At 36.1% G+C, this 23410-nt stretch overlaps 2 protein-coding genes, 1 long non-coding RNA gene and 1 pseudogene across 3 annotated transcripts; all 4 read left to right on the forward strand.

Annotated features, from left to right (window-relative positions):
- Window positions 1-1816: 1816 nt before the first annotated feature.
- On the forward strand, window positions 1817-2305 carry LOC138904243 (uncharacterized). The gene is made up of 2 exons (XM_070192748.1): window positions 1817-1990; window positions 2084-2305. Exons 1-2 carry the CDS (start codon window positions 1817-1819, stop codon window positions 2303-2305), a joined length of 396 nt encoding a protein of 131 aa, XP_070048849.1.
- A 5413-nt stretch (window positions 2306-7718) lies between these two features.
- Window positions 7719-11848, forward strand: LOC104110407 (indole-3-acetic acid-amido synthetase GH3.6-like; annotated as a pseudogene).
- A 2069-nt stretch (window positions 11849-13917) lies between these two features.
- On the forward strand, window positions 13918-17555 carry LOC104110405 (UDP-URONIC ACID TRANSPORTER 1-like). The gene is made up of 4 exons (XM_009619892.4): window positions 13918-14370; window positions 15956-16059; window positions 16334-16562; window positions 17157-17555. The coding sequence occupies exons 1-4, from the start codon at window positions 13918-13920 to the stop codon at window positions 17301-17303; spliced, it is 933 nt and encodes a 310-aa protein (XP_009618187.1). The 3' UTR covers window positions 17304-17555.
- A 1437-nt stretch (window positions 17556-18992) lies between these two features.
- LOC138906355 (uncharacterized) lies at window positions 18993-19673 on the forward strand. The gene is made up of 2 exons (XR_011413616.1): window positions 18993-19075; window positions 19287-19673. It is a non-coding gene; the product is annotated as an uncharacterized lncRNA (long non-coding RNA).
- Window positions 19674-23410: the final 3737 nt, after the last annotated feature.

A 23410-nucleotide genomic window follows, 5' to 3' on the forward strand; every position in this document is an offset into this window, starting at 1 on the left:
GAGATATTGAAATCATCAAAACTCTATTCCGAGGTCGTTTACATATAAATCGACATCCGGCCAACTATTTCCGCTTAAGCTTTAAGTCTTGGAACTAAGTGTTCCAAATTCATTCTAAAACCTCTCCGACAAGTCACATAATTATGATTTGACACAGGATAAGTAGTAAATGGGGGAACGAGGCTGTATTACTTGAAACGACCGAACGGGTCATTACATCATGAAAGGAACATTGCTAACAAAGTGGGTAGGGATACATCAAAAGATTAAGTTCTCAAACTATATTGAAGTTTTTATTGACACATAGAATGTCTGGTCGAGGACCACCATTAACGAGATATAGACAAGGAGAATTGAATAGCCAAGAGTTGAGTGAGGAGGCTCGTATATAGAGTTTTGATGAATATGATTTGAGGTTGAACGATGACCAATTGGTCAAAGTAACACGAACCAGTTAAGGTCACAACTTATATCTTATGGCTTCGGTGAGAAACAATACTTAATGGTGCTAAGTAAAATTGAGAGTTAGTTTTCTTGGTGGACATAAAAGATATATCGAGAAAGACAATTCTCAGATTCAGTAAAGACTGGATAAGACCCCAACATGACAAGCCACAATGGTAGCCATTTTGCATGAACTAGTGGTGATATGTATGAGATGAGATGTATTGTACTGGACTACTGGTAAGAGAGGAACGTTTGCGACACTTAAAGCATGCCACATGTTAAAGATACATGTAGGAGACTAGAACGCTTCCTTAATGGCTAAGGCGATATGAATGGTTCAACAACTAATGGTACATATGAGCACCAATCGGAAAAATAAAAGGGTAAGTGAAGGAGTTACGAAGGCATAGGATGTACGAAACACAGCTTCTAAGATTGCAAAGGTAATATGGATTGCCCAGGGAGGCAAATTGATACGGAAGGTCAATGTTAAGATTCCACAAATCAAGTAAGTATTGTTTTGGCACTAGAATTTGTGATAAATAAAAGACACCAAGAATACTGTTGAAGTGAGCTATAGTCGGAAGCGGAAGCCCAAGTTTAAGTCTTAGTATTAGCCCATTCCCATTTATTTATTTGTACATGGCCATTATATTTTCATTTGTAATTTTTGTTATAGTCTTGGGTCAATAGGCCCAATATATGAATGGGAGTCCATCTTTGTACAGAAAGAGATTTTTTCATTCTTCTGCTCAAGTGATAGAAGAGACCCAAAATATTTCTCTCAACCGACTCTCTCTTTCTCAACGTGAAAACCTAATAGGGTTTCACTGATTTTAACAATTTCTCACAAGTTAACATGGTATCAGAGCGGGATCTCGCTTAATTTCATCATTCTCTTACGTCCGATTTTACCCGTATTCTCTTCTTCGTTCATTTTTTGTTGCTGAGTTCGAGTTTCTTTTGGTTTGGTTTCTTCGCTAGATTTCTTTTGGTGCTAGGAAGCATGTTGCTGTTCTTTTCTTTACTTACTCTTCAATTTCAGAAGGCCGTGTTTTCCGGTTGCAAAAAACTCTAGTAAATTTGTTTTTTTTTTGGAATATTGCCTGTTAGGGTTTGGGTGCATGTGAATATTTTGAGAATTGATGAATATTTGATATGGCTCCGATCGATTCTGACATTTATAGTACCTCTACTTTTCGTGAACCTACTGAATTTACCCCTAGACCCTCGAGCCCTCTATTTCTTCACTCTTCTGATATACCCGGGCTATCTCTGATTTCTGTGCCTTTTTCTGGGTCTGGTTTTGGGGGTTGGCGAAGGAGTATAATTGTTTCCTTGTCTGCCAGAAATAAAATTGAATTCATTGATGGAACTTTCCCTAGACCTCCACACAATTCTCCAGAATGCAAGCAGTGGGATAGATGTAATAACATGGTTATCTCATGGGACTAGTTCCCTATCCCCTAGCATTGCTGAGAGTGTTCAGTATTTTGAAACAGCTAAGTATATTTGGACACAATTGAATATAAGGTATGGCACTGTAAATGGAACTAAAGTTTTAGAAATTAAAAAGGAATTAGATTCCACAAATTAGGATTCTCTAGACATTGTATCATATTTTAATAAATTGAAGAAACTTTGGGATGAGCTGAGGGTTATGCGTTCTAGCCATAGCAGCACTTGTACTTGTGCTACTAAGGCTGGCATCCAAAAAGAGGAGGAGGAAGATAGGTTGCATCAGTTTCTCATGGGGTTGAATGACACATATGTCAGTGTTAGGAGTAACCTTCTCATAATGCAACCACCTCCATCCTTAGACAGTGCTTACAACATTCTACTTCAAGATGAAAGATAGAGGCACGTCAATCCATCCACTCAGTTCAGCCCTGAGTCTGCCTCTTTCAATACTGCCTCACTTAATTTCTCTCAGCCATCACATCCTCAGAAACAATATGCTCAATGAGTGTCTTTTGATTCAAATAAAGCTGCTCAATTTTGCAAGTATTGTAAGAAGAGTGGTCATTTAATTGACAAATGTTATAAGTTGCATGGATTTTCCACTGGTTTCAAGTTTACCAAGGGTCGGAAGATGGCTGCAAACTGATGAATTAGCCTCCAATAGTGTTGAGTCTCCTGTTTCTACTCCTGCTAGTCATTCTGATGGTACCTCCTCAGTCCCAAGACCCACCAAGGAGCAATATGCTCAACTCATTTTCTTACTGCAGCAGGCTCATGTGATTGATCCATTTTCTGCTCAATCCAGCTTGATGGCATCTGCAAACTTTGCTGGTAATCTTCCTTTAACTGCCTGTGTAGAAGCTCAGTATAGTGCATCTTTGTTGAGTAGAGTAGATGAATATAGTTGGATTTTAGATTCTGGGGCGACACACCATATGAATTCACACAAAAATATCCTTTCCAACATTCAACCTTTAACAATCCCCTATCTTGTCACACTTCCAAATGGCTACAAGGTGAAAGTAACTTGTACAGGATCTCTTAAGTTGTTTTTCTTCACCTTAAATCATGTTCTTTATGTTCGTACTTTTCACTATAATCTCATTTATGTGTCTCATCTAGTTATCCAACTTCATGGCATGGTTCAATTTGACTATCTTTCATGTATTTTACAGGCCTCTTCACTGAAGAGGCCACTGAAAGTTGGTAAGCTGGAGCATGGTCTTTACAAACTCCTTATGTCTCCCTCATAATCCACTATATTTGATGCTACTGTTAGCTTACCTTTTGTTTCCAATGCAACTTTACATTGTAAATATCCCTTGAATGTTTCTGATTCTTCTTCTGTATCTTTTCCATCTGTTTTGCATTGTAAAAACCATTCTCCCATTAATAAAGAGGAAGTGTTATGGCATCAAAGGTTGGGGTCATATTCCTTTTGTTAGATTAAAAGATGTTTCTAGTATTCCTCGTGAATTCTCTTCCAAACAGTCATTTACCTATTCCATCTGTCCGATGGCTAGACAGTCAAGGTTACCTTTCCCTGACAGTAGCATAAAAGACTTCACATCCTTTCCAATTAATTCATGTTGATACTTGGGGGCCTTACTCTATTTCTACTTATAATGGTTTTAAGTATTTCCTCACCATAGTTGATGACTTCACTATAGCAACCTGGACACACCTCATGGGTTCCAAAAGCAATGATTTTCCTTTACTTCAAGCCTTTCTTGCCATGGTTCAAACTCAATTTTCCACCAAAGTTCAATGTGTTAGAAGTGATAATGCTTTGGAACTTAGTTCTAGCAACCATGCTATCCAATATTTTAAAGATCATGGAGTTCTACATCAAACTAGTTATCCACATATACTGCAACAAAATGGTGTTGTAGAAAGGAAACACAAGTATTTTCTTGAGACTTCTAGGGCCTTACTTTTCCAATCCAAGCTACCTATAAGATTCTGGGGGGAATATGTGCTCACTGCCACATACCTCATCAATAGGTTCCCTTCCAAATTACTTCAGAATAAATCTTCCTTTGAATTACTTTATGGACATTCTCCTTCCTATTCTCACCTCAAAGTTTTTGGTTGCCTTTGCTTTCACACCATCCCTAAGTGCCATAGGGATAAGTTCCAACGAAGGGCTGAACCTTGTGTCTTTCTTGGCTATCCTCTTACTATGAAAGGCTACAAGTTGTTCAATCTCTCTACCAAACAGGTTCTTGTCTCCAGGGATGTAACCTTCCATGAACATCTTTTTCCCTTTGATACTTTAACATTTCTTTCTCCTTCTTCTCCTTCTTCTTCTTTCCCTGTCTCTATTGATCCTTCTGATTCTCCTGCAGATGAATTTTTTGTCCTTATTTCTCTCCCTCCTTATCCAGTCACATCTTCAATCCCTCGAAATTCTTTCAAGAACTCCTCTTCTACTCCACCTATACCACCAATACCCTTCATTCAGCCTACTAGAAAGTCTTCCATACCTCATTACCTTCATGCACATCTTGATGATTTTGTTTGTGCTCTTCCCCCTTCTTTACTTGGCTCCAGTTCTTTATCCTCTGTAGTTTAACCTTCTTCTGACAATGCTGCTATTGAGCCTCAGTTTTATCATCAGGATGCTTCTATTCCATCCTGGCAGGAGGCTATGAGAAAAGAATTTGAGGCCCTTGAGGCCAATCACACTTGGACAATTGTTGAATTGCATACAGGTAAGAAACCCATTGGTTGTAAATGGGTCTACAAGATTAAATATAGGGCTGATGGTAGTGTTGAGATATACACGGCTAGGTTGGTAGTAAGAGGGGATACACAAGTGGAGGGGGTGGACTTTACTGAAACTTTTTCCCCTGTGATTAAGTTTTCCACTGTTAAATGCTTAGTGGTTGTGGCTGTTAAAAGGCAATGGTCTCTCTTCCAACTTGATGTCAACAATGCTTTTTTGCATGGTGACTTAGATGAGGAGGTATACATGAAGTTACCTCTAGGGATGTCTGTTGTTTCTGCTTCTTGTTCTTCTAGCTCTTTGGTATGTAAACTTCAAAAGTCTCTCTATGGTATCAGGGAGGCTTCTAGGTAGTGGTATGCTAAATTGTCTCTTACTCTTCATACTAGGGGGTATACACACTCTTTAAATGATTACTCTTTATTTTTCAAAAAGTCTGCTTCTTATATTATCTTGTTGGCTGTTTATATTTATGACATTATCTTGACTGGTGATGATGAGGCTGGGATTCTTGCATTAAAAGCTTTTTTGGATGACCAATTTAAAATCAAGGACTTGGGTACCCTCAATTATTTTCTTGGTATTGAAGTGGCTTCCTTTCCTTCTAGTTTGCTTCTTCATCAACATAAGTTCATAGCTGATATTCTCCAAGAGTATAAATGTTCTAAGGTTACCCATGTTGTTTGTCCCTTGGATTTGAATCAAAAGTTTAAAGCTGATGTTGGTGAGTTGTTTCCCAAACCTGAACAATTTAGGAGTTTGATTGGCAAGCTGAATTTTCTCATACATACTAGGCCTGATTTATGCTTTGCAGTCCAGCACCTGAGCCAGTTTCTTCAGTCTCCAAGGGTTCCCCATATGGATGTTTCCCTTCATCTCCTTCTTTATTTGAAGGGCACCTCTAATTTGGGTATATTTTTTTGAAGCTTCTTCTAATGTGTCCTTAACTGCATATTGTGACAGTGATTGGGCAACTTGCCGTGATACTAGGAGATCTGTGACTGAGTTTAGCATTTTTCTTGGTGGTTCTCTCATTGGTTGGAAGTCCAAGAAATAACCTGTTGTTTCTCTATCTTTAACGGAGGCAGAGTATAGGGCTGTTAGCAAAGTTGTTGCTGAACTTGCTTGGCTCACTCGTTTACTTGATAATCTTAATATTTCAGTTTCTTCTCCTGTTCCTGTTTTCTGTGATAACCAGGCTACTATTCACATTGTCCGTAATCTTGTGTTCCATGAACACACAAAATATATCGAAGTGGATTGTCATTTCATTCGCACTAAACTCATTGATGGAGCTATTCAGCTGCACCACGTCCCTACCACTGCTCAATTGGCTGATTTGTTTACCAAGCCACTCACAGGGAGTGTTTATCATGGGTTGTTGTCCAAGTTGGGAGTTGTATCCCCCTCCAACTTGCGGGAGGGGGGGGTGTTGAAGTGAGCTATAGTCGAAAGCGGAATCCCAAGTTTAAGTCTTAGCATTAGCCCATTCCCATTTATTTGTACATACGCATTATATTTTTATTTGTAATTTTTTTAAATAATCTTGGATCAACAGGCCCAATATATAAATAGGAGTCCATCTTTGTACAGAAATAGATTTTTTCATTCTTCTGCTCAAGTAATAGAAGAGACCCAAAATATTTCTCTCAACCGACTCTCTCTTTTTCAACGTGAAACCCTAATAGGGTTTCACTGCTTTTAACGATTTCTCACAAGTTAACATGGTATCAGAGTGGGATCTCGCTTAGTTTCATCATCCTCTTCCGTCCGATGTTACCCGTATTCTCTTCTTCGTTAAAGCCTTGGAGAAAGTAAGATCAATAAAAAAGAAGGCCTGAAATTGATAAATTTATCGAAAGTCATTTGAGATATTATATCGTGAGTTAACCTCATATGCAAGGTGACCTTGTATTTATGAAAGTATTATCAATAAAAGGTGTCACAACTTTTGGGGGAAAAAAGCAAGTTGAACTCAAGGTTAAATGAAGCCTAATGATATTTTTATTGAAGATTAGCGAAGTGACCATATATTCAGTTACTTAGTGTTAATATCTATTCATGATAGACAAGTTCAACGGTTGAGAACAAAAAAATAGTTCCAGTTAAAGTCCTTAAGAGGGGGTCGCATGGAAGGAATAAAGTTATGTGGAAATTGAAGTTCTTCTTTGATTCTAAAGCTCGCATATTTTTTTATAATTTATAGTCCTAAAAGTTATGTATGAGCTACAAATTACATCAAGTTCGTAATTGAAAGTGTTTTTAGTACATATACGTCAGACTCCATAAGTTATTAAAAAAAGTATAGAATATTCTCCTCATGTGAATTTTATAGTGCATGTATTTCGAAGTTAGTAAAGCAAAGGTTTCATGTGTTCATCATTATGGAAAGTTCATGTTTGTATAGTAATTCATGTGTATCGTTATCGTGAATAGCAAAGAAGTCCATGTTGGCATTTGTGATGATGTATATTGATGATATGTTGCGTTAGATGTCATATTTGGGTGTGATACAGTTGTTACGATGTATTTGAGCAGGTCTAATTTGTTTTTGGATAGTCCTGTATACAAAGGGAACTATGCCAAAATTTTTAAGAATTTGGAGAGTCAAATTTTGGATCTTGAAGTTGAAATGAGAGTTGGCAAATGGACTAGAACCTCTCTTAAGTTTACTGAGAGACTATAAGCCGACATTCGAGGATGAATGTTTACAAGCGGGAGAGAATGTAAAGTCCCATATATTAATTAACATTTAATATGGGCTAATTATGATTCTGATGAAGCGTTTGAGAAATTTTTCAAAGTATTTATGAAGTTTCATAAAGTTAATAAATTAATTGGAATATGGTAGGATGAACAAGTTATTGCTTGGAAAAGTGCTAAATTTAATTTGAAAAACTAAAACAAATTTTACTTAGACAACTTTTGGGGATTCAATACACTATTATCTCTTCTTAATTAGTAGCCAAATCTAATACTTAAAATATGGCATACATGTAAAGATATTTAATAAGTGGGACCCACAAAGGCTTAGCTTTATTAAAGGAAAAGAAAGATACCAAGCATTAGTTTTGTCCCATTTTGTTGCCTTTCGTTACTCAAGAAAACGCAGCAACAATAGTTGCTTTGCTTCTCCATTTCAGCGAGAAATGGATGTCTTTAAGGAAACTTGGAAGCTGAAAATTCTTGCAAGCCAAAGTGGCAACAACTACAAGAATCGTAGATCGTCTAGCTCTTGCTATAAATTTCTTCCAAAATTTTATGAACATTTCAAGATTGGGATTTCTAGGGTTTGAGCCAAAGAGGTAATTCTACTACTCAAGCTTCCTTTATAGTGATTAAATAATTTTTTTTTAAGGATACTTATGGGTAATATTTGTGGAATGAATGAGTTATTGAAGTAATCTTGAAAATGACTGTTCTTGACATTGAAGAGATTAAGGATGAAGAAGATGAATAGTAAGAAATTAATAAAAACATGATTGTTTGATGATTTTAACAACTTCAAAAGAACTTTATCGATTTCAAAGTATAGAACTGAGGTATTGGCCTTAATAGCCAATTATCAAAAAATGTTCATAGGACCTACGGTTTATACAGTTTAAAGAAAAATGTATTTGGAAGGACCATAGTTATTATCGATGATGCGTACCATATATTGTCTAGAGAGACACCTTACCGTGCTAGCACTATTGCAAAATCTCATAGCAATGGGTGATGCAGCCTCGTGATGAAGCGATGGCTACTATCGTCAATATCCTTCGGGTGAGATGCCCAGGTTGATCGGGGGATGGTCAACATACAGATTCAAACACTGATTACCGTTTATAGTTATTCTAGCTTATGTGTACTATATATTGTCCAGAGAGACACCTTATCGTGCTAGCACTATCGCCAAAATCCAATACCAATGGGTGACGCAGCCTCGTGACCAGGCGATGGTCACTATCGTCAATATCCTTCGGGTGAGACGCCCAGGTTGACCGGGGGATGGTCAACATACAGATTCAAACATTGATTTCCGTCCCGATCGAAAGATTTTCAGATTATCGAAATGACAAAAAAATGCTTACAATTTATTAAAAGGTGTATAGCTGATAAAAATGATCTAATATTCTGTTAAATATTACATGAAAATGCTTTTGCTCATTGCTTTTCACAAGTAATTTTATGAAATCAATAAAAACATGATTGTTTGATGATTTTAACAACTTCAAAAGAACTTTATCGATTTCAAAGTATAGAACTGAGGTATTGGCCTTAATAGCCAATTATCAAAAAATGTTCATAGGACCTACGGGTTATACAGTTTAAAGAAAAATGTATTTGGAAGGACCATAGTTATTATCGATGATGCGTACCATATATTGTCTAGAGAGACACCTTACCGTGCTAGCACTATTGCAAAATCTCATAGCAATGAGTGATGCAGCCTCGTGATGAAGTGATGGCTACTATCGTCAATATCCTTCGGGTGAGATGCCCAGGTTGATCGGGGGATGGTCAACATACAGATTCAAACACTGATTACCGTTTATAGTTATTCTAGCTTATGTGTACTATATATTGTCCAGAGAGACACCTTATCGTGCTAGCACTATCGCCAAAATCCAATACCAATGGGTGACGCGGCCTCGTGACCAGGCGATGGTCACTATCGTCAATATCCTTCGGGTGAGACGCCCAGGTTGACCGGGGGATGGTCAACATACAGATTCAAACATTGATTTCCGTCCCGATCGAAAGATTTTCAGATTATCGAAATGACAAAAAAATGCTTACAATTTATTAAAAGGTGTATAGCTGATAAAAATGATCTAATATTCTGTTAAATATTACATGAAAATGCTTTTGCTCATTGCTTTTCACAAGTAATTTTATGAAATCTCATACTTATCATACTTTATGTATCCCTAAAGTATCGTTCCAACCTTATCGGAAGGAGTCAATGTTAATTACGGGGTACAATTATTTATATTATACTCAGCCCTCTTTTTCTTTGGTGGGAATTGTGTGACATTACAAATAGCTTTGCCTTGGTGGTGGCGAGGCGAATTAGGTTGCTACCACTCCTACTTCATTACTTATGGTGAGTTTTACCTTCTTCATCATGAAAGCTATCTTATAGTTGCCTATTCTTATGTATATTATTAGAGGTTCCATGGCATATATTGTAGGAGGTCTAGTTATATACAAAAAAATAACTTCATTATCATTTTTTATTATAAAAAAGAATTTAAATGTTTCATTGAATTATCGTATTTTTAGTTCATGAAAGGATTATATAGTCATAGTGGTTCGCTCGATGCTAGTTAACAGCATTGGATGCATGTCATATGTGTATACCTAAAATCGGGGCGTGACAAAAACCATCTCTGAACTATTTACGTGGTTCGCTCGATGCTAGTTAACGGCATTGGATGCATGTCACATGTGTATACCTAAAATCGGGGCGTGACAAAAACCATCTCTGAACTATTTACAAAGTTCTCCTCCAATCCTTCTTTTTTTGATAGAAAGTAAATTTATTGAAGTATGTGACCATCACATCGGAAAATCTTAATTTGTTAGAGAAAACACACTTTATTTAGTAGTTAATTATATGTATTCAACAATACATGCATGTTGCTCTCTTCTTAATCAATTTATGCTAAAGGGCAAGTTTTGGTGTACCACATGCAGTTCTGGCACGTCTAGAGGGGAGAGCAAATTGATAACATCAACAGATGGAGAGCTTGGGAGGAGATTACAGCTTCACAAACTTGTGATGTCTGTGTTGAGCTAAGTGGCTCCAGATTTTGGAAAGGGTAAAGGAATATATTTCATGTTCATAACCGCTGAAGACAAGACCCCAGGAGGATTAATAGCTCGCTTTCTTTCAACTAGTATTTACAAGAGTCCTTATTTTAAGTACAATCATCTTCATCACCACCAAGATAACTACATTTGTCCAACTGCAGCCATTTTGTGCTCAGACTCTTACCAAAGCATGTACTCGCAAATGCTTTGTGGCCTCTGCCAAAACCAACAAGTTTTTCAGGTTGGCTTATTTTTGCAACCACCTTCGTTTGTGCCATGCGATTCCTGGAGAAGCACTGGTCTCTACTTTGTAATGATATCCGCACCGGAATCATTATCACCCAAACAACTGATCCTTCAGTGAGAAAGGAAATGATAGAAATCCTCAAAGATGGCAAAAAAATTAGCTGATTTCATTGAGGCTGAATGCAGCAAAGATTCATGATAAGGGATTATCACTAGGCTATGGCCTAATACAAAGTATGTGGATGCTATTGTGACTGGATCCATGTCACAATATATACCGATACTTTATTATTACAGTAATAGCATCCCTCTTATCAGTACTCTATATGCTTCCTCGGAATGTCACTTTAGAATCAACTTGAACCCTTTCTGTAAGCCCAGTGAAGTCTCTTACGCCCTTATACCCACCATGTGCTATTTTGAGTTCTTACCATATCACGGAAAAAGTGGAGTCATTGATTCTATCTCTATGCCCAAGTCGCTTAATGAGAAAGAACAACAACAATTGGTTGATTTGGTTGATGTCAAGATTGGTCAGGAGTATGAGCTTGTCGTTACAACATATTCTGGTATTTTCAAATTCCAAATAAAAAGCTTTTGACGCATTTTTTTTTCCCATTTATCTGTCAAACATGTTGTCTGCCAATGCTTAGCTTTGCTTGAACTTGTGCCATTTCAGGACTCTATAGATACAGAGTTGATGATGTGCTTCGGGTTGCTGGATACAAGAACAACGCGCCTCAATGATGGGGTCCACACCCATTAATAGAAAAAAATAAAGGGAATCTAATGATGGCAAGAGCAAGTTTTAGAGTTGGCAACCAATTTGCACTGTAAATTACATAGTGCAAGTTGTAAAGTGAGATCCAATCTTCCGATTGGTTAATTGGGGCAGTCATTCCCTCTATATAAGGAGAGCTTCAGCTCTTATTTTATACACCAATCTCAGAGGAAAAATATATCTGAGATTTAGAAAGAAAGAGTGAGGTTTCACAGATAGAGTATAAGAAAATAGTCTGTGAGAAAAATAAAGAGTGAGCGATATTGTAGTGGGGTGAGAATATCAAAAGATGATTATTTCTTTTGAGTGTTGTAGTGGTCTTTGGAGTATTTTACTAGGACCTACAAAGTGTAAAAATTCCTTGTTATAGTGATATCAGTTGCTCATCTCGGGGCCGTGGTTTTTTTCGTTATTCAAAAGGGTTTTTCACATAAAAATCTTGGTGTCGTTGTCACTCTTTTATTCTTGTTAATTACCGTTTCTCGGTGCTACGTTATTATTCTGCTTTTATTACAGTGAATATTATTTTTGAGGGAGTTTATTCCCAACAACTGGTATCAGAGCACAGGTTCTGCTCGCTCACAAAAGTACTATAGAGACTAGTTAATTCTAATAGCACATGCACTTTTTTATTCTTTCATTTTCTCTTTTGTCATTGAAGACGATTTTAATTTTAATATTTTTTAAATCAACAAGGAGCATTTTTTCAAATTTATTGCTTTTGGAAGGAGCACATGCAAATCACTGTCTAAACAAAAAATAATTTTTTTTTCGATAGATATAAAATAAAAGGATTAACTAGTATATACACTCGACACTCGTGTCTTCTAGCATTTCCTCGCATATTGCAAGAGACGTCGTTAGGGTTTTTATTTTCGCACTTGATTTCTAGCTAGTTTTTTTGTTGCTTTCTAATCTTTTTCATAAAGAAAAAAGTAAGTAGACTGCGTATTGCTAGGAATAATATATAGCCACCAGAAGGTTTGAGAAATTTGATTGAGTGATCTTTTGAGTGTTATAAGTATAATTAAGTAATTTTTATGTTACAAGTAAAAAAAAAATGACTTTATTATGTAATTTTGGATAGTTAGATGTCCATTTGAATAATAGACTCTTTTGTTATATTTTGATATTACCTAGAGGCTAGATCTGTCTAATAATGGTCGCTTGCTTCTCTTTGTTAGCTAAGTGACTAATTGTCATCATTCTTTTTGAAAATAATTATGTATCTTCTTATTTTGTTGGACCGCCATATAAAGTATGGAGATCTTTAAATTCTGCTTAAAGAGGAAAGAAAATAAATATAATTCTTGTGTTTGCAATAATACACTGACTAAAATAATTTATCCTGAGTTTCTTTTAAATATAACTTAGTAACTAAAGTTGAATGTCTCATCTCATTGAAACTTACCCAAATAACTCATGCGAATTGCCAAATCAGATAACATTTGTTATGAAGTTTAGACTGTATAGTAATCAAAACTGGTAAAATATTAAATATTTTCAATAATGTAATAGGTGAGGTGATTAGCTTGGCTCACTATTTAATAGCCTTTAGATCTTTAGTTCACTTATTGCTTTCCTTCTTTACAAAAATATAAGCATCACAAAATCAAACATTTCAACAGGTTTGAGCAAAGTTTATACACGAAAGTCTAAGATAACAAAATTAAAATATAATTAACAAATCGTAACGGTCGAATACTACAGTTTTTTCAATACTTTTTATTGTTAAATGTTTCTGCCTATTTTATTATTGCATGATCCAACGAACTTGTGGTGAAATTTCAGTTCATTAAGATGGAAGTTTACCACACAAAATATGTGAATTCCCTTCAAAACCTATATGTATTAAAAATTCAAAATTAGACTATCTTTTCTTTCACATGCAAATAATGGAGAAAATATACAGCTAAAAAAGCGTCGAAGAGATTGGATCACCCTGAATTATTGAAGAGCCGTCCGACTTCTCAGTGTCCAAATAGAAAAAGTTTTTATTTTGGTAAGACTTGTCTTATCCTAATATATCTAAATAATAAATGCATGCCTAACAAAACTAAAACTCTGCTTCTTCAGAAAAGGATTTGGTTGGTAGACGCTTCTTTTTAGTGATCTATATATAGCGCACTACATTACATAAGAAGTTAGCTCTGCCATAATAATCTCCTAAGTGTTGGTTGGGACGTGTGGGGAAGAAAAGGAAGAAGAGGCACAGATTGACATTGCTCTCTTCTTCCACTTTCATACATTCCCCACAAAAGTTCCCAAACATACACACACACTCATCAAAACAAAATAAAAAATCACCCTCCAAATTTTCAAGAAATAAATCTTGAAATCTGCTGAGAATAGGGTTGTCGATTCAATCTATCTTGATGAGATTTTTCTAGTCGATTAAAAAAAAAAAAGACTAGTAGTATCCACAAGAGGGTACATTCAAAATCAAGAACCAATCATGTTGTCAGCACAATCGGAGAAACAGGCTTTTTTCATTGCCACACTTATAACCTTTTGGTATTCCTCAAACATAGGAGTCCTTCTCCTTAACAAATTATTGTTATCAAACTATGGATTTAAATTCCCAATTTTCCTAACAATGTGTCACATGACAGCTTGTGCTGTTCTTAGCTATGTATCCATTGTTTTCCTCAAGATTGCACCTTTTCAGAGGATTAAATCAAGATCCCAATTTTTCAGAATTGCTACTCTCAGTATTGTCTTTTGTGGGTCTGTTGTGGGTGGCAATATTTCTTTAAGGTATCTGCCTGTTTCGTTCAATCAGGCTGTTGGTGCCACAACCCCATTTTTCACTGCATTGTTTGCTTATTTGATCACTCGAAAGCAAGAAGCTTGGATCACTTATGGTTGCCTTGTTCCTGTTGTTACTGGGGTTATAATTGCTAGTGGGGTATGTTTATAACCTACTAACTTATTTTTCTTGAATTATTTAATTGCTTGTTACTTACGAGATCTTTACACAAATACATAGCACGTATATATAGAATACCTGGTTATGCACATATTATACTTGAATTATAGATATATTATACATGTGTCAGCTATTTTATTTTAAGCGGTTTGGTGGGCAGCTATTTAGATTATTTATCTTGTTACACTTTGCGTTATCTCTAACTATGGTTGTGTAGAAAAGGAACTTTTTCTTAATTTTCTTACCTTTTTAGGTCAATCTTTCCCGATTAAAGATGATCTACACTTCTTATCAAAAGTCTGATTTTCTTTCCGAAGTCTAGATTAACTGCTTGAGGTTAGATATGAGAATTTATGGATGCTCATATCGATACCATATACCGCCTCAACAATCAGAGGTGGATATAAAAACTAAATTTGATTAAAGTTGATGCTCATATCTCAAGAGTTTGCTTTTCTTTTCTATGGAAATTATGTTACTTTCACATTCTGTTTCAATTGTCATACAGATCACTTCTTTCTTTTTTAACTGATAGTGTCTTCCCTTGATGTCTGAATTGAAGATAATAAAAGAAATTGACTTTGTACGGCATTTTCTGAGTAGAATCTGTCTTGATGACATATATACAGCGTCCACCACTAGAAAATAAATATACTTTCAGCAATTCAGAGATTCTTAATTTCTCATAATTTAGTTTAAGATTTTATTCACTAAGAAAGTGATACTACTAGTTATACTGATTTCTTTACATGGTCTTTTTGTGTTGTGTTATACTTGAAGTTTATAAAGCCTACCAAATCTTTGTCTATTGTTGTTGAAATCAGTTCTGTAACTGTAATTATGGCCAATATTTTGGCTAATGGAGTCCATCTCACATAAACATAAGCATCTTTGCAAAGTGTAGATTATGTTGACAATATTCTTTGGGACCCAAAAATATTGCATTATGTGGTGGACATCATTTGCACAAGTTGTATTTCTTCTCAAGGCTTTTTTGCCTATAAAAGGGAAGACAATTAGTTCATTTTAGAAAAACCAACATGACTTGTCTTCAATTCTTGTTTCTTCCTTTCTTCTTTTATTAAGAGTGTTTTGTATGAGAGTTAGTGTTGGGAAGCACTTGTGTGAACCCTTTCTTTCTTTGGAGTGATCTTGTGAGGTTATTCTCTTAGGGTATTTGGGATTAATTATAGTGTTTACTCTAATTTTGTATTCTCTTTTGTACTCTTATTGTTATAGTAAATTGCTCCTCTCCGCTTGTGGACGTATGTCACTTTGACCGAACCACGTTAAATTTGTGTCTTCTTTATCTACTTTAATTGTCGTTGTTATCAACTTCCATTGTCTTTGTTATTTCCATTATACCGTTGTTTGGCTATATTCCGCACTACCCGGGTTCCCGATCCTAACAGTAACCAAGTTGAAAAGTTTCCAGTATTTTTTGAGTGAAGAACTTGGCAACTAGTTAACATCATATATAATCCCTATTAATCAGGGAGTTATGAGAATTTGAGGAGCTTTCTTTCTTTATATGCTAATAAGAATCTTAATTAATTCGTGGCAGGGCGAGCCAAGCTTCCACCTTTATGGATTTCTAATGTGCATAGGTGCAACTGCTGCTAGAGCCTTTAAGTCTGTTCTTCAGGGTGTCCTTCTTTCTTCTGAAGGGTAAGTACTTTAATCTATTTATATCTCATTTTGTTGTTCCATAGAAGGGGAGCCTTGTCGTAACCATGTGACCAGGAGGTCACGGGTTCAAGCCGTGGAAACAGGCTCTTGCAGAAATGCAGGGTAAGACTGCGTACAATACACCCTTGTGGTCCGTACCTTTCCCGGACCCCCCGCATAGCGGGAGCTTAGTGCACCGGGCTGCCCTTTCTTTTCTTTTTCTTTTTTCTGTTGTTCCATTGATACATTAGTGTAACCTGCTGTTGTTTTTCAGGGAAAAACTGAACTCAATGAATCTCCTGCTCTACATGTCACCCATTGCTGTTCTCGTGTTATTGCCTGCTACACTCGTTATGGAGCCCAACGTTATAGATGTCACTATGACACTCGCGACAGAACATAGGTTCCTTGGCTTACTTATTTTGGTTAATTCTGCAATGGCATATGGTGCCAACTTGTTGAACTTTTTGGTGACTAAGCATACCAGTGCATTGACACTCCAGGTTCGCGCTATACCTCTCTTTTCCTCCTGCCTTCTCCCTCTTTTTCCCCCTCTAATTGGTAGTGTTATGTGGCAAAAGAAAGATGCACAATGATAACTGAGGGGTATGGTGGAATGGTTGAAATCCTTTCACCCTTAATAAGAAGTGTCGGGTTCAAGCCCAGGAGTAGAGGACCTATAGCATTTGCCACTAGACCATTTCGTCAGTAACATAATTTCACCCTTAATAAGAAGTCTCGAATTCGAGCCCAGGAGTAGAGAACCTGTAGCATTGGCCGCTATAGACCATTTCGTCATTAGCATATGTCTTTGCTCTCTAACTTGCCATATGTCTTTAGACTTCATAAGAAAGATCACGCTTAGTCTCACGCCAAGGTTAATTTTCTAAATTCGTTGTTTAAACACGAGACTTCTAAATATGCTTTTTCAACTTCAACTTAAAATTTCTATAAACTTCAACCAAATATTGTCCAAACACCTACTATATTTTTCATTAATGGTTCTAAAGTTGTACCGTCGTTTTTCATGCTAATCTGCAATGTACATTGCCTTCACTTGATGTTTAACATCTTTAATTATCTGTTGCCTGCTATAGGTCCTAGGCAATGCAAAAGGAGCAGTGGCTGTTGTTATCTCCATACTTATATTCCAAAATCCAGTAACTTTTATTGGAATCGCGGGCTATACAATGACAGTGATGGGAGTTGTTGCTTATGGAGAATCCAAAAGAAGGCACAAATGAGTTGAAATCAGGCCCCTTTCTTCTTTTTCTTCAAGGTTAGATGTGGGGTAGAGTTAGGATGAAATAGAGATTTCTCCTTTGCAATTTTGTAGCACATAGACAGAGGAAATATTGATTAAGGGAACAGAGAGGAAAATTGAGGTGCATTCTTCTGTTGTATTCTTTTTTTATCCAAAGGGTATTCTACAGATGTCTCTGATTGTTATGTTGTTACATTAAAGTAATAAAATGTCTCGTTGGTTTTCTGGTTAATTTCCCTATAAATCTTCAGCTGCTGATGAGATTTTTAGGACTGCAATTTTTGAAATACATATGGAACTACCACATCCTGTACATATTATGTGTTTTAATGTATTTGCACTCTCGAAGAAAAACATTTAATAGCCTTAATCATAAGAGTATGTTTGGCAAAAAAGTATTCCAATAACAAATTACTTATCGTTTTTCTTTAACATTGAATAAACAAATTTAGTTTATTAAACCGACTAATATTTGGAACCGGAGAGAGTGAAATTCAGGTCGCCTAATACACCGGGGTATTAAATTCCTTATGCTGCCATTGAACTCTTGTTTTCTGTGTTAGAATTCCAGTAAACAAATTTTCCGAATCTCTTGGTTAACTTGGGAGATTTTATAATTTCTATTGCAAAACCGAAATGCCAAACTTTCTGACTGCAACCGAGGCTGAGGTGTAGAGACAAATAATTTCAGGATAGTACCTAATCCAAGGCTTCTCATATGAAGAATGTATATTGTCCAAGGATTAAAGGAGTCAACTAACGTAATTGAATGTCATATAAATGGTAAGTTTTGACAAATAGAGTTATCCATGTTGGGATTAGTTACTAGTTCGAATTTGATATAAATTTATATTTTTTGGGAATTGGTGTTCCTATCTATTAATATTGTGTTGGCAAATACTTGTCAAAAAGCATTTGTAACTAATCGTGTAGGGGATTTTGGTTTATTATTAGGAATTTTAGGTTTTTATTGGATAACAGGGAGTTTCGAATTTAGGGATTTATTAGAAATATTCAACAACTTGATTTATAATAATGAAGACGATTTTATTTCAGCTCTTATACATGCTGCTACTATGGTAGGGGCGGGAATTTTTCTTGTAGCTCGGCTTCTTCCTCTTTTCAGAGTTATACCTTACATAATGTATTTGATCTCGGTTATAGGATTAATAACAATATTATTAGGAGCTACTTTAGCTCATGCTCAAAAAGACATTAAGAGAAGTTTAGCCTATTCCACAATGTTTCAATTGGGTTATATGATGTTAGCTCTAGGTATGGGGTCTTATCAAAGCGCTTTATTTCATTTGACTACTCATGTTTATTCCAAAGCATTATTATATTTAGGATCCGGATCCATTATTCATTCAATGGAAACCTTGTTGGACATTCTCCGGCTAAAAGCCGGAATATGGGTCTTATGGGAGGTTTAAGAAAACATATACTACCAATTACCAAAATCACATTTTTATTAGGTACACTTTCTCTCTGTGGTATTCCACCGTTTTTGGTCCAAAGATGAAATACCTATGCTTGAGAGATAGAAAGTACTCGATAAAATAGTCAAAGTATGTACAAACTAACATGAACACCACCATTATAGAAAAAAGTCACCAAAAAGTAACATCAGCAGCTTCACAGTACCTACTCTGAATTTCTGACACAATAAAATAAACTGACATCCATAGAGAGTTTTGAATAGACAAACGCAGCTGAATGGAGCTCAATAGCAGAAACAAGTAAAGAGGGTATGTAGAATTTTGGTAGTAAATAAAAAGGGCAGCCCGATGCACTAAGCTCCCGCTATGCGCGGGGTCCGAGGAAGGACCGGACCATAAGGGTCTATTGTATGCAGTCTTACCCTGCATTTTTGCAAGAGACTGTTTCCACGCTTGAACCCGTGACCTTCTGGTTCAAGTGAACTTCTCGGGAAGCAGAAATGGTTTCAAGTGGTTTCAAGTAGTAAATCTCAACCAAATTAAGAGATGCAGAAAAAATTCGAGCTCTACTGCTCGGGAAGAAAAACTACAGTAAACTCCGCGTTTCTCTCAATTACATGACTTACCAGCTATTCAAACTGATATAGAACGGAAGCAAGATCCTAAGTTGCTTTGAGTTTCACATATCGTGGTAAAAAATATGCTAGGCTACTACATTTTCAAAAATCTATGATGTATATAGTTAGAAGGGCAAAATCTCATGAACCTCTTTCACAGAGTGAGATTCCGTCATGTTATATTACTGAGCTTTCTTGAAGGATCTTGATGATGACAGTAGGTACCTTCTTTCCTGTAAGAAGGCAAAAGTATCAATAATGAGAATAAATATACGTGGACTATTTTGACTTTCATCATGAACATTTCAAAAAAAAAAAAATTCGATTAGTGGGAAAGGCACTAGCACAAAAGGGACCAAAACCTAAGTTGCTCGGACACGGATGCAGATGTCCGACATGGGTGCAGATCTAGAGGTCGGATCCTTCGAAATGTAAATTCCTATTCGGGAATACGGATCTAGTACGGATACGGGTGCGAAGATCTGGCTAAAAATAATTCAATAAAATAAAAATATATCTCTAAATTATAAAAAAAAATTGTGGAATACTTACGTTTACGTATAGCTTGAAAGTGTGAATTTATTTTTTATTCTCAAGTTGTAGATAAGTAAAGGATTGATTTCCTAGATAAGGTATATGCTATTCTCTTCAAATTTATCCTAGTTTTGGTTCTGATTTCGGGAATCAAATTGTATCTCGTCTCGAATTTTTTCTTCCGTCGTGATCAAAGTACCCAAAATTGTTTGACCATATCCGGTACGGATACCATACCACACCCATACTAGTGTCGTGTCGACACGGGTGCGACACCTAAACTGCCGTGTCAGAGCAACTTAGACCAAAACAACTACACTTTAGTAGTGAAGGTACTTCATCTGTCACTAACTATATTGGGTAATTGCCAACCAAAAATATTTCTCATGCTTTACTATGCCATTGTTTCATTCTACTCATGTCAAATGGTTTCAAGTGAACTTGGATCAAAGTCACAAGCCTAACCAATTCATAACAATCATCATGAAAGTACATAAACGACTAGCTTCATACCTCATCTGAGCTACGCATGCTTAAAGATCTTCATGCTGAGCCAATGGAAATATATTTTCACAACAAGGATGGGAAGTGTTAAAGGAACCAGAAAGCAATAGTATCTGTAACAGGAAAAAATATCTCAACTCAAGGGTGCAAATCATCTACTTACAGCTAAAAAAGGATCATCTACTTGTACCAACAGAAAGCGTGATATTTTGGGGAATAATTCAAAGATCATGTATCCCTCACGAAAAGGGATCGAAAGAATGCATTGCATTTCTCATGAAAAGGGAAGAAGCATATTTACATGTCAACAGTTGAAACATGAGATATTCATGCTACATAGCCTTATTAAGCAGTACATATTTATTAATGATTTGATTTTAGCACAATGATTATATTAGGTTAACAACCATCACAAAATAGAATCACATCTTGTTGAATCCTCATTTCCAAATACTAGTTCCAGTCATTCACCTCCATTCACACTCATGTCATAACCATTATTACTAAAGAAGCATAATTAAGTAACTGAAGTCTCTTGTATAACTAAAGTACTTAATTAAGATAAATGAAATCAACTATGACAAAATAATCAAGCCAGGTAACACCTAAACAAAAAATGTCCGACGTCTAGGAGGGGGAATCACCAGTCTGATAATTCCAAATCAAAGGCTTTCAATTGTCTAATATAACATTGTAAAAAGTAGGATGGAAAAAAAAAGCATTTCGTTTCCACATTACTCCGATGCACATGTAGCTGGTTGGGAAGAGATCCACATAAAAAACTTAATATGTGTTCAATTTTTACTGAAACCACAGGTTTGCAAATTTTAAACTAAGCTCGAGAATTGAGTGGTATCTTACTGTAGAACTATTACTACCTTGCATCCTGAAGCAGCAAATTTTTTAAATTAAAACATTTAATCAAAACAATATTGTAAGGCAAGAACAATGCATTTCGACCAGGGCAGCACTTTCGCAGTAATCTGAACACAGAGTTCCAAAGAGAACTTCTCCAACGAACGACTTAAAGTATCTCTTCATTTATTCGATAAGGAAAAGATGAAAAGGATTCGAACACAGGACCTCACCAGTACTATGAACCCGATTAAAGTATCTCTTCATTGTTTCAAATTGGGAAATACGAAAATTGGTATACAGCAAAAATTTCACAAATGTGAAAGCAAGGTCTTCTAGAGAAGGAATTCTTGCAGAATTATCTCTAATGAGAATAGGATTCAAACTAGTTCTTCCACCACAAAATTTTCCATTATCAACATGTCAGACTCGTCAATTATACACTAAATGCAAAATTTTCTATTAAGATCTATCCGTGTGAGTATGCAAAGTTTTTGCAGCTAAGAATTTCTCAGTCAGGTGTGGGGGTCCATTTACCACCTTGCTTGTGTTCTTCCTTTTATTTTTTATTTTTTGGGGTTCTTCCTTTTATTTAAGTTTCCAAATTGGAAAAGTGAAACGTATCCCTTGATAGGGACTGTTTAAAGCAGACAGGTGATCATGCACAGAGTGCCACTTGAATCATGCAATTCAAACGCACTCGGAGTTCAGCTTTGAAAAATGAATAATAAATGTGCTCATGACGAAACCAGAAGCTCCTTGGTCCTCGGACTCCATTCAAAATTTTCCAACACCCATTTTCTCAATGAATAAGTTGCTCCAACCTGAAGGAGATTGCTGAGGTTTCCTAGAGGAATATTCTTAACATCTCTGAAAATATTGGTCATACTCCTTATCTTTTTCTATCTACGATGACATGGAGCTACCATTGCTAGATTCAGTTGAATCATACCACAACAAATTCAATTGCGTCTTTTTTTGATATACTGCACACCTGCTAGATTTCAGTTTTTTTTTTCTTTTTTTCTGTGTGTATGTTAGAGTTAAGGCCTTCACAAGCCTCTTCTACCGTATTCCACAATCCTCTCTCCCCCCCCCCCCCCCTCTTTTTGGTGGTTAGTAGTAGCATGGGATCAATATCATGGTACTTAGAACATAAATATGTCAAGTGCAGTACTGTCCACTCTGTAATACTAGTCGATGCAATAAGCGGAACTCATGAAAGCTCTGCCGAAATGAAGAAGACCAATGAACAACTGTTACCACAGACAAACCACACATGCTATCCGGAGTAACAAATCCTAAAATATGGTGAACAATAATAGAAGAACATTTATAAAGTAATCAAACAATGTCAGTTAATGTCCCAAATCACTATCTCTAAACTCCTTCCCTCAGTTCAGTTCTCAATATACAAATAATGCTGTAACGTCAAGGTGTGTTCTCAGTCCCTAAATTCAAACATAATTTTATCTAATTAATCAGTATCCAGGGTATTTAAAAAGGAATATGTAAGACAAAATAGGTCACTTTTAACAGTAAAAATGAAAGATAGATAAGCAAAGAATGGAAATTCACCTGTCATTTTGGATGGCTGCAAGGATGGGGTTATCAAATGGCGGAAGTAACTTGGACACTATAGCAGCATAAACAAACACCAAAAAGGAAATTGAGCCAAATGCAAGAAATGCCAATCCCTGAGCTTTCGAACCATACTTGTATATAGAACACAATGCCATTTGCTACTATATGATTATCTTGTCAATACTTGCAAATTGTCAGGCTGGATATAACATAATACACCAGAAAGCTGCAGCAAACAAAATTTTCTGTTTTGGTCATTTCACATACAAGAAAGCAAAAAGTTGCAACCTTTCATGGGGATTTTTTAATACAAACAAATTGGAGAAGAAAGGGGACAGGGGTTCAACACAACCAGTGAAAAATTGGTCATTTCACGATCAAGAAATGAGAAAGCTGTAATCTTTCAAGGGGATTTCACTGGTATAAGCAAAATAAGAAAGATGAAAAGGGTTTAACACAAACCTTTAAAATTAGGTCACCAGCTGTTACCTGAGCAGACACATCTCTTGCCTGTTCGGTTCCTCTTAATACTTTCCAATTTTCTGAATCAAATC

Source organism: Nicotiana tomentosiformis, chromosome 2, assembly GCF_000390325.3.
Source record: "Nicotiana tomentosiformis chromosome 2, ASM39032v3, whole genome shotgun sequence".
Classification (NCBI taxonomy): domain Eukaryota; kingdom Viridiplantae; phylum Streptophyta; class Magnoliopsida; order Solanales; family Solanaceae; genus Nicotiana; species Nicotiana tomentosiformis.